At 38.0% G+C, this 12,423-nt stretch overlaps 1 protein-coding gene across 5 annotated transcripts in view; it reads right to left on the reverse strand.

Annotated features, from left to right (window-relative positions):
- LOC121429422 (E3 SUMO-protein ligase RanBP2-like) overlaps positions 1 to 12,423 on the reverse strand; it is a 39,187-nt gene that overhangs the window by 14,779 nt on the left and 11,985 nt on the right. For 2 of the 5 annotated variants that reach the window (XM_041626402.1, XM_041626407.1), the window contains exons 6-12: positions 10,372 to 10,623; positions 9,287 to 9,442; positions 5,705 to 5,860; positions 4,778 to 4,982; positions 3,322 to 3,701; positions 2,538 to 2,730; positions 309 to 637 (exon numbers count right to left, since the gene is read on the reverse strand). In XM_041626402.1, the coding sequence (XP_041482336.1) occupies positions 309 to 637; positions 2,538 to 2,730; positions 3,322 to 3,701; positions 4,778 to 4,982; positions 5,705 to 5,860; positions 9,287 to 9,442; positions 10,372 to 10,623 (1,671 nt within the window). The remainder of the gene's footprint in view (positions 1 to 308; positions 638 to 2,537; positions 2,731 to 3,321; positions 3,702 to 4,777; positions 4,983 to 5,704; positions 5,861 to 9,286; positions 9,443 to 10,371; positions 10,624 to 12,423) is intronic. The other 3 variants (XM_041626405.1, XM_041626403.1, XM_041626406.1) reach the window with 3 other exon arrangements.

Here is a 12,423-nt window from a genome sequence, read left to right on the forward strand (position 1 = left end):
CAATGACCGGGGTAATAATATGCTGTAAGGCACTTTGAGTCGTTCTGGGAAAAGCACTACATAAAAACTAGCTATTATTATCATACAGCGGGTACCTTGTTAAAAGGTACAGCCACATCTTTCCCATGGGGAATCCATCACGCACTTAAAGAAGCAAAAACAAGTCCATTATTGTTACATTTTTCAAGAACTTGAGTAACCCAATAACATGGTTTCTTTGTGCACTCTACTTTTATTTTTACAGATTGCTTTAAAAATTATGTGTATATTCAGTAGGGAAAGGGGTAAGCATGCTATCGTGAACCGACCTTAAGAATCTGATCTCTCCTCATGAGAATACGAGCACGGCCGGTCTTTGGATTCCTCGTGATCTTGATATCTCCTACGCCGTGCTCCTTCCACGCCTTGGCGTCGCGATCAAAACGAAACAGCTTAGCCCTGTGACGGAACATCTCTACATCATCCTCTTCCCCAGTTTTGATGGTGCCGATGTCGGGCAGCGTTACGATCGGTTCGTAGTGAGGATCGAACTCCTCGTCACCGCCGTGTGAGTCATCATTATCATCGTTGTCATGGGAACCACCAGCTCCAAAGACAGGGGCCCCGGCATTGGCAAAAGAGAATGGTTTATCTGACGCTGAGAGGAATAAGAACATCGATACAAAATCACAAAATAAAAAAAAATATGCAGAAATATAATATAGGGTATAATATTGCGCACATATCCACCTTGTTAGGTGCTCAAGGCGCTCTTATATTACCCGGCTAAGCTAGGCGTTCATAGCGCACACAGCTTTTTCACCTGGGTTGAGTGCAGCACACTGTGGATTAGTTTCTTGCTGAAGGAAATTACGCCATGGCTGGGATTCGAACCCGGGACCCTCTGTTTCAAAGTCCGAAGACTAATCCACTGGGCCACAACGCTCCACATACAAAATATACAAAATCATGAACCTTTTTTCTGATACTTTTATTCAATGGGCATATTTCTAGGGTAAAACGATTTATTCTGCTTTTAGAAATCAAACTGTGGCCTACATAGTTAAATATGTTTCAATAACAGCAGGCTGTTCATAATAAGAATAAACACAAAGCACAGGATTAATCCTCAGTAAACGGAAACAGAGATTGGTAAACAAAGCTTTTCCTTTTGCATGTCAATTTATTTGGAATAGTTTGCCTTATGTTAAAAAGATGCACAAACAGTGTCCTAATTTTACTATTAGTTTGATTGTTTAACCCTAAATAGACTGGGCTATTTCGACGCCTAAGACGGGGGGGGCTGATTCATGATTCAGCCCCCCCTTATGAACTCGGCCGTTGATCGCACGATCGCGACGAAAATTGGCACACGCGTTACCCATGGCATTATCTACAAAACTATAACATCAAATTCTGCAAAAAATCTCATGTCTCATTAATTACGATAATTTATGCATAAAATCATTAGTTTGCTCTAATTAATAAAATAATGCCCCTGAAATGCTAATTTTTGATTCACATACTTTAGATAGGCATCTGATCAAATTGATTTTAAAAACATTTCAAAATCACATTTATTTTCTTATGTATTCTATTGTTTTCTAAATTTCTTATGTATTTCTTTGTTTTTAATTTTTTTTTCAATGGAAATTGTTGGGGACTTTATTTTGACCATAAAAAAGATAAAATTAATTGATTTTAAGCAGTCAAAGGAAAAATAAAGATGCATTTGTGAATATTGGCTAAGAACACTATTTGCATTGGATTTGTACACAAATTCATTTCAAATTCATTTCAAAATTTTTGAGTAATTTTTGGTCTGCATGCACTTACGAAATGTTGCGTAATTTTGAAACCGCGTACCCGGGGGTCACAATTTTGGTCTCAAAAGTTGCGCGAGACTTGAAAGTAAAAAGTCAGCGAGCGACGCGTTCATTAGGGCCTTTCTTACAAAGAATTACAATTGATCCAATCAACCACAACTATGGAAAGCCAGCAACCCCAAAATATCTAAAATACGTAGGTATATCATAAAATGTTTTCTAAATACGATATATATTCATGTGTGCATCATTGTGTTGGCAATTCAATGGGCTCGTCTTTATTTACATAGGACATTGTTCCAATTTCTGTATGAAAATTAATGACAATGATGGATTTGCATAGTTGAGGCTGAACATATCAATCTCAACTCTTTGTAAGACAGGGCCTTGAACAACCACTAGTCTACACACTGAGTTGTGTGTTTAAGACAGTGCATGGCAGTGAAATCTTCAGACAAGAAGGGCTAGATCAATCTTATTATTATGCAGTAGTACATGCCATCTTCGCATGATTTTACCAATGCGGTGATGCATTTATACCACAGGCAACTGGAAATTTAAATGCAACGCAACTCATCCTTACATTTTTGTGAAACACCCCCCTCCCTCAAATCAGGCTCAAGGATGGGTGTATTAATCATTAAGGTTACTTGTTAGATGCCGTGTGTGTGCCGGAGATTAAGCATGATTTTAAGTCACGTTTCACTCTTTGACAAAGACACTCTAGGTTACCTTTGAACATGACAGGTTTGTCTGTGGATGTTGGTGTCCCAGTGGCCCTTCCTAGGGTACCCTTCTCTTCTATCTCAAGGCCAAGCTTCTGAGGGGAAGCCCCTTGAATGCTGGCTGCTCCTGCTCCTCCAGAAACCAGGAGACGCTGGTTGTAGGCTGCAGTTGCTGACGATGCCTGCTGTTGCTGCTGCTGAGATAAATAGATTTGAATAAACTAACTTAAATTCATCTTGTTACTATTACCTGTGCTTCAGTTGCCTCCTTTTCTCACTTCAGATGTTTTTCTTAAATTAACAACCAATCTTTATAGACAGATAGAATAAGTGTCCCATGGGTTATTTGATGATGTATAGCAGAGCATTTGAATGCTTGAGGACATAAGCTAACTGAAACCCTGATAAGGGTATACTCTCAAATATTTCTATTGGGAAGAGACACCCAGTGATTAAAGTGATTCAGTCTCACCTCTCAGCAACAGGTGGGTTTTTATAAAATTCCTCCTAAAGTTATGCATGAATTTACAGAAGACTGGAAAACTTAGGTGCTAAGTCAGCTACATAGGGATATATCGTATAGCACAAGAAAGGGTTACTGGTTACTTGCGGGCAGCTTTATGAAGCTCTTCCCGGTGAGTATTTAATTAGCTGTTGGATCAGCTCCTAAGAAAGGATCCCCAATCGTTCATAAAGTCATTTGTGTTTTAAGAACAGCTTTATGTAACACTTAGTAGGTGATATCAAAATAATGCACAAGAATGAATCATTAATATGCTACTGTCATTTACCCTTAAACTTTGTAATGCAGCCAATTGTTCAGCGGAACCCTTCTCTTCCGGGGAAGCAGGAATTGAGGTGTACATCCCGTAGAGGCTCTCCAACGGACCACGCCCGCTGCTCCTCGGCGTTGACGCCATCATCCCCGGTGACATGCCGCTGCGATCGTAGGTCGGCATGGCGTAACCCTGCTGGGCATAGAAGGCGGGGTTGTGCATGGGCGAAGGCATGCCGTAAGCCGAGGGGTACCACGCCTGGTTAGCGGCCGCACCCATCTGGGAGGGCGGGACCATGTGGGGGTGGTAGTATGCCCCTGACTCTAAGGGATGGTAACCAGGGTGGGGTTGGTAGAGACCACGGTTAGGAGTCTGCTGCGTGCTGGGACTTCCACCTACAATGGAGAAGGAGAGACCATACTTACTGAATGAAAGGAAACCAAGCAATCACAGGGAAAAAGATAATGGTTTGGTAATCATTTTGTAAATCATGTTTGGAAAGTGTCCGTATACAAAAGTTGTACAGATGTGAATGCATCCGTAGGTTTTTTTCTAGGTAACTATGGAACTGTTATAATGTTAAATCAATGGGGTGCAGCTGAGTGGGTTTAGACTAGTTTCCATAGTTACCACATGCTCACTAGTCCTACCGATGCAAAAATATACCTGTGCATCATTTGTTTTATAGAATATTGGATTTTTTTATACAATATAGGTAAATTGTAAACGCTATCAATGGTATTATTTGGTGGGTTGGAAATCTATCCTTGACCATCAATGATACATATTTCATATCCAAACACCAATGGATCAATTGTCTTCTGTATTCTTCATGTGGTATTGAATACATGACCAATTAAGCCAAATGGCAACACATTTTCATTGCAAAGTCTGCTATATCAGTTCTTGCTATTGACAATAAACAAAAGTTTCAGAATGTAGCACACAGCATGAATTTTCCATTCACTTTGTTCTCTGACCCAACCACCTCCAGTCTACTTGTACCATAGCTAGCAATATATAGACTAGTCGCATCCGCTTTAACACTATATCCTTCATCTCTTCTTACATTTTGAGGAGAATTCACTGTAAAACTTGATACTTGCAATATCCCTCTTGCTGCATACTAATGATGGTGTTGGTGATTTACCTGATTGCCAAGAAAGCATGAATGCTACAAGCAAGCAACCAGAGGACCGATGGCTTATGTTCCTCTCCAAGGGACCTGGTTATGAGGATTAAAGCCTTACTAAAGGGCACCAGCACACCAGGTGGGAATCGAACCCAGGTCCCCGGAATCCGAAATCCCCGCTCTACCAACTAATCTATCACGCCTCCTATGATATACTATTCTTACCTTCTAGCTATAGGAAATTACTAGGACACACAAGTAAATTGTATGAGCTACATCCAGTAATTTTTGTTATTGTTCATACCAAGAATTGTTAGGGTGGATCTAGCTATAGCTTACTTTGCCTTGAAGCCAGGGGATGTGTTGGTTGTTGTTGTTGTGGTGATTGCTGAGGAAGCTGAGGTGATGACGTGGCTTGAGGAGCTGGGGTCCCTGTCACACCTTGAGTAGATGGAGTAACTGGAGCGGGTGTGACAATGGCTGGTGCTGCTGGGGTCTGATTCATTGCCTTGGCTTGTTGAAGTTTAATCTCTTGAAGGTCTTTCTGTTGGGTACAAATAACATACAGAAGTTTTATGAATCAGATCAAAAAACTTTTAAAGTTTTGATTGCAATTCAACAGATATCCCCAAATCGGCTAAAGTTCATTGACCCTAAATGACCTTTGACCTTGGTCATGTGACGTGAAACTCATGCAGGATGTTTGGTGATACTTGATTAACCTTATGTCCAAGTTTAATGAACTAGGTCCATATATTTTCTAAGTTATGATGACATTTCAAAAACTTAACCTCAGGTTAAAATTTTGATGTTGATTCCCCCAACATGGTCTAAGTTCATTGACCCTAAATGACCTTTGACCTTGGTCATATGACATGAAACTCTAATAGGATGTTTAGTAATACTTGATTAACCTTATGACCAAGTTTCATGAACTAGGTCCATACACTTTTTAAGTTATGATGTCATTTCAAAAACTTAACCTTAGGTTAAGATTTGATGTTGACGCTGCCGCCGTCACCGTCGGAAAAGTGGCACCTATAGTCTCACTCTGCTATGCAGGTGAGACAAAAATGAAACCCAAGAATTATTGATGATTTATCTTAACTTAATCACATAAAATTCCATAAAATTATTGAAATTCGGCTATTGCTTGAAATAAACAGGACTTTGTTGTATCTTTGAATTGGAAAGCTCCTGCACAAAGACTACAGGAATAGACCAAAGAGGCAATTCCTTAAAAAGTAATTCTTAGATGAATCTTACAGTGAGTTGAAGGACTTGTTTCATGAGCTCAGCATTGGACTCCATGAGTTTATCTTCTCTTTTTATCAATCTTTGATTTTGATCTAGAAGATGTGAATGAGAGAGGGTCAGGGCTCGAACCTCAGCTGCCAGACGAGGGCTCGGGTCAGGACTCAGCTGTGATGAAGAAAAAAGGACAAATTAACTGAGTTGAACATATCAAGGTAAAGTTGAAATGATATATTCAACATTTATTCAATTCAATACATTTCAATTCAATTACATGTTATTGTCCAGTGTGGAAATTAGTTTTGCTCACATTAATTAAACATTCCTACAGCGATTGCATTACATAAATAACATGGATTACATGTAGGGGAAGGCGGGGTAAGTTGTGACAGTTTTTGCTTTTTGCATGTTAGAATTGATATGATTAATAATCTTGTCGAAATAAGTACCTTGCCTTGAAATTTAATTCTTCTGAAATATTTTCCACCTATATATAACTTTCTATCCCCACACTGAAAGTCATCGTGACCTTTGAAAAAAACGATGTCAAATGGCTCAACTTGCCCCATATATGGGGTAAGTTTGAGCCACCTTCTGGGGTAAGTTGAGCCACAAAAACTATGTACAAAATGTATGAGGGGAGAACCAGCATGTCAATTTTTTGTTTAAAGTCTTTTCACTTGCTAATTCTCTATAAATACTAACATCCTTTAAAAGGAAAAGAGCATTCATGTAAATTTACTCCTTTCTGCCAGCATTTCAATCGATTTTTATGGTTTGTTTTTTAAGATACATTACCATAGGAATTACCATGGCTCAACTTGCCCCATGCTGTTTGGCTCAACTTACCCCAGTCCGAACTTAGTGCGATAATTTTGTATCCACACATTTATTATGCATCCATCATATAAAAGACTATGACAAGAATGAAGATTCATACCTGGACTAATAATGTTGTTATCATGTCTTTATTATATTTAAAGATGTGTGTGTTTATAAAGCACTTATCTATTTCACACTCTTTTTTACTTTTTTGGCTGAAATTCATATTATTCCCTCTAAAAAACTACTTTTTGTTTCAAAGTTGAAAACAATATGGTGGGGTTAGGGGTTATGCTATGGGTCATCAATACATGACACCACCACAATGTCTGACTCATTCATTATTGGCCTGGGGCTGGTGGCTCAACTTGCCCCTATGCTCAACTTACCCCGCCTTCCCCTACAGTTGTCCTCAAAATTATTCATACCCCTTGTGGAAAAACATTCTTTGGTAGATTCTTTACTTGTAAAAGCTATTATGATATAACTTTCTTTGTATCTTTTGTCTGCTTGTTGCTATGCATGATTTGACATATGAGCTGGCAAGTCTTCATTAGCATAATAATAGATAGGGTCGAAAGTTATTTTTTGCACTTGTTCAGAATTATTCATAATCTTGCCAATACCTAAACAAAAATGTCCTTTTATGACAATGCACATTATTTTCACTGTCTGGGAATGTGCTATTCTTTGTTCTATAGTTATTTCAAGATGTTCCAATGAATTAAATACCCTCTTTGTTAAACAAGCCATTAAACAATGATGGAAAATAGCATCTTTCTAAAAGGGTATAAATAGAGGAAAGGATTCTGGATATTCACAGTCTCTGATAATCATGGCCAAGAAGGAGCTCAGTGAGGACCTACGGCAACGTCTTGTGAATGCCCACATTGAGGGAAAAGGTTACAAGGCCATTTCAAAGCAGTATGACGTCCCTGTGGCAACAGTCCAGAGCGTAATCCAGAAGCACAAGAGGTACAACACTGTGAAGAACCTTAGTGGGCGTTGCAGGAAGTGCAAGGTGTCCCCTAAACTTGCCAGGAAAATCTGCAGAGAGGTCAACAACAAACCCCAGACCACAACCAAGGCCCTACTTGAAACGCTTGACCGGGCAGGGACGAAGGTGTCCCGGTCCACCATCGAGCGAGTCTTGCACAAAGGAGGTCTCCATGTACGCAGGCCTCAGAAGACACTGTTGCTCAGGAAAAAACACCGGAAGGCTCGACTGGCCTTTGCTAGAGGTCATCTGAAGCAAAATCCAAGCTTTTGGTCAACCATCCTGTGGTCTGATGAGACGAAGTTGGAGTTATTTGGCCATAAGGATGTTGAATACGTCTGGAGGAAGAAAGGGGAAGCATACAATCCAAAGAACACTGTGCCAACTGTCAAGCATGGTGGTGGGCACATAATGCTATGGGGATGTTTCTCTTCCAGTGGCACAGGGAACCTCCCTAGAGTCAAAGGAATCATGAAAAAGGAGGATTACATCCAGATCCTTGATGAGAACTTGAAGGAATCTGCCGAAAAACTCCAGCTTGGCCCCAACTGGAAGTTCCAACAAGACAATGACCCAAAGCATACCGCCAAGCTGGTGAGGATATGGTTCAAGGACCATGATGTCAATGTCCTAGAATGGCCAAGTCAGAGTCCTGACCTGAATCCGATCGAGAACTTGTGGCAAGACCTGAAAGTCAGAGTGATGGCTAGGAACCCGACCAACCTGACCCAGCTTGAGGCCTGCGCCAAGGAAGAATGGGCCAACATCCCGCAGGAGATGTGTAGGAAGCTTGTGGACACTTACAGGAATCGTCTAGAAGCAGTCGTAAAGAACAAAGGCTATGCTATTGACTATTAATGAAAGACATTGGACTCAGAAAACCTAGGGTATGAATAATTTTGAACATGACATTGTTTGAATATCTATGAATAAAATACCCCTGAAAAGAGAAATTTCTTGAATTGTGCATTGTTGTTATTCTTTCACTAGTAGGTCACACATAAATCTTAGAGAAACTTGATAAAATGCATTCATTTCATCACAAACATGAAAAATCACAAATATCAACAAGGGTATGAATAATTTTGAGGACGACTGTATATAATGCAATCAACAGAATGACACAGGACAGTGAGAAAGAAATTCTCCAGGATAAATTTATCAATAAAGATGTAAAAGTATAGACTTGTAAAAGTTTCAGTAAAGATAGCCGGGTACAAAAGAGCAGAAAAAGAAAATTCAGGTCCATGAACTAGGTCCATATATTTTCTAAGTTATGATGACATTTCAAAAACTTAACCTCAGGTTAAGATTTTGATGTTGATTCCCCCAACATGGTCTAAGTTCATTGACCCTAAATGACCTTTGACCTTGGTCATGTGACATGAAACTCTAATAGGATGTTTAGTAATACTTGATTAACCTTATGACCAAGTTTCATGAACTAGGTCCATACACTTTCCAAGTTATGATGTCATTTCAAAAACTTAACCTTAGGTTAAGATTTGATGTTGACGCTGCCGCCATCACTGTCGGAAAAGTGGCACCTATAGTCTCACTCTGCTATGCAGGTGAGACAAAAATGAAACCCAAGAATTATTGATGATTTATCTTAACTTAATCACATAAAATTCCATAAAATTATTGAAATTCGGTTATTGCTTAAAATAAACAGGACTTTGTTGTATCTTTGAATTGGAAAGCTCCTGCACAAAGACTATAGGAATAGACCAAAGAGGCAATTCCTTAAAAAATAATTCTTAGATGAATCTTACAGTGAGTTGAAGGACTTGTTTCATGAGCTCAGCATTGGACTCCATGAGTTTATCTTCTCTTTTTATCAATCTTTGATTTTGATCGAGAAGATGTGAATGAGAGAGGGTCAGGGCTCGAACCTCAGCTGCCAGACGAGGGCTCGGGTCAGGACTCAGCTGTGATGAAGAAAAAAGGACAAATTAACTGAGTTGAACATATCAAGGTAAAGTTGAAATGATATATTCAACATTTATTCAATTCAATACATTTCAATTCAATTACATGTTACTGTCCAGTGTGGAAATTAGTTTTGCTCACATTAATTAAACATTTCTACTACGATTGCATTATACATAAATAACATGGATTACATGTATAAAATGCAATCAACAGAATGACACAGGACAGTGAGAAAGAAATTCTCCAGGATAAATTTATCAATAAAGATGTAAAAGTATAGACTTGTAAAAGTTTCAGTAAAGATTGCCGGGTACAAAAGAGCAGAAAAAGAAAATTCAGGTGGGAAGATTATTGTATGTGCGGATAGAGAGAGGAACAAAGGAATTTAGGAAATGTTGAGTGTGACCGTTCAGTGACTGAAGCCATTGTATAACATAGAACTTATTAACATGAATGTGCATTTCGCTTCACATGATCTAAATATAGATTTGCACTAATGGCTTAGCCCACAAGATGTAACCAAAGGAAACCATGTGGGCTTGACTCTGTATATTGGTGGCTCTGATAAATGGTAGAGCCAGGGCCTTATAGAGAGTGGAAGACCAAATTTGAGTAAGAGATAATATTGCATTATTTTTTCATACAGCATTGAACTACGGTCAACTACAATCACCAACGTTGACTCGTGCCAAATGATTACACAAAACAGTACCTGTTCAGTTGTATTAATTTTTGTCATGCTTTAATCCAATACACTCCTCTCTATCACACCCCAGATTTGACTTTGTAGCTCTTGAAATGTTTATATGATTTTTCAATGTAAATCACTTTCAAGTGGTAGTGGCCACACCACTTTTCAACTCAATATAGCAGTCATTAGCATTAGAATATGAATGACAAAGAATACAGAAGACTATGCTCTAACCTGTTCTGAGAACTGACATTGTGATAGGGTCCGATTCTCTCTAGCCATCGATTCCCTGAATGGCGAGTCGTAGTCCCTTGAGGGCGTCCTATGACTTGAGCTACGAGTGTTCTCTCCAAGGAAGGAGTGTCTTATTGATGAGAGGTTTGAGATATCTGAATGGTTAGTGTCCAGGGCTGTGATCTGTTCTAAGGTTGATGCTTGCTCCGACTCAATCTCCTCTAAGAGTGTCTGGACTTCCTCATGGAGTGGCTGGTGTGAATCAAGATAAAGAGAGACATACCAATACAGGATGAATTCAACAGCAATGGCAACTGAAATACAAATAATGATAATAATATAGGATTTGTATAGCGCACGTATCAACCTTGCTAGGTGCTCAAGGCGCTCCTATATTACCCCAGCTAAGCATTTTTCAAATCTAAATACAGAAAATCTGTATTACTTCGTAGCTCTGAGATAAAATGCATTATGATTATTTACACATTGTTCATTCTTTACTTATTATGACCTCTACAATTTATCAAATATTATATATTAATAATAATCATTATAAAGAATTCAGAATCAGGAAAGTACTTCTACTGCAACTACTAAGACCACACGGTCCACGTATACTACCCCTGCGCCAAAGTAGAGAAATTAAACACATCAGATAAGTTTGCGTAAAGTCATTCATCATTTATTGGAACCAAGGCTGAACATAGCCGACTATAAAATTACATATATTGGCGTGATCCATTTTTCCTTTTCCTCTCACTGATCGATATGAATCATTATTCCTGAATTAACAAAAAAAAAATGCATAGTAGTAAGAACCTCAATTATACCCGAGGTATTCTACTTTCAATCTTGAGTTATAATTACTTAAGATTATTGTGTACAATCAAAAATGGTACAGAACTCCAACTTAAAACCTCAAGCGAAAAGCAAAACTGAAACAATGACATTCATAACACAATTCAAAACATCACGATTGACATTTCTAAATTTTGTTAAAAAACGATTAAGTTAAGGCCTTGGCGGACTTTGATGGCATACAATACAAAGGTTTTTTTTTTTTACACCGCTATCTTTGCACCTTTTTCACTAACAAGTTACATATCTCTTTATACACACTATGTGTGACAATCCCACAAATACATGTACAAAAAATTCTCTTCAAATGAAACTTTTTATGCATAGAATGTTAACCATAAGCATTCTGTAGGCTACACGTTTAATGCAATTTACGAAATACATGTAAAACAAAATCTCTTTGACTAAACATGTTCAAGCATGTAGTATAAAGATGATAAACATAAACATAGTACGTATGCATCCAATGAAACTTATTCTATGAAGCAATTGCGCAGCTTGTCTCATTTTCTGTTTATATACCTTCATCAATATTAGTTTAACATAAACTAAATAAAAACGGTAATATAGCATGTTAATTTTTCTCTGTGCATATAGTCATCAATAATAAAACAAACCCAAAAGGGCAATCACATAGTATGCTAACTTTTCTCTGCGCAAATAACAGTCATCAAAAGTATTACAATTTTAAACACAAATTAAACCTTACCAAACAACATACAATGATCTTGCAACAGCCTTCTATTGTATACATTTAACTTTTAGTAATTCTTTCTGCCATACTAACCCCTTTATCTTTAATTTTCTGGACATATGCAAGCTATATGAAAATACTAAACGTTGTGACTATTCAAAATACAAAACCTCTCTGTAAACATGTAAGCTATATAAAAATACCAAACATTTTTACTCAAACTGACATTCCTTAAAAACCATTGCCACTATTCTCTAAACACATCAAAGAAATGTACCAAGCAACTAAAAAAAATGTTATTGGCATATGGGGAATACAAATATCATTGAAGAGCAATAGCAAAAACACATTTACAAAATATTATCCATATAACGTTCATAAATAAAACAATTCAAAGGAAAATGCATAAAGTATTGGTCCTAAGTGCACGAATAATAAAATGCTGAAAAACTGAGCTTCAAACTAAGCTTCAATAGAAATATCCAAATAATATCATATAA

Source organism: Lytechinus variegatus, chromosome 16, assembly GCF_018143015.1.
Source record: "Lytechinus variegatus isolate NC3 chromosome 16, Lvar_3.0, whole genome shotgun sequence".
In the NCBI taxonomy this organism is placed as follows: domain Eukaryota; kingdom Metazoa; phylum Echinodermata; class Echinoidea; order Temnopleuroida; family Toxopneustidae; genus Lytechinus; species Lytechinus variegatus.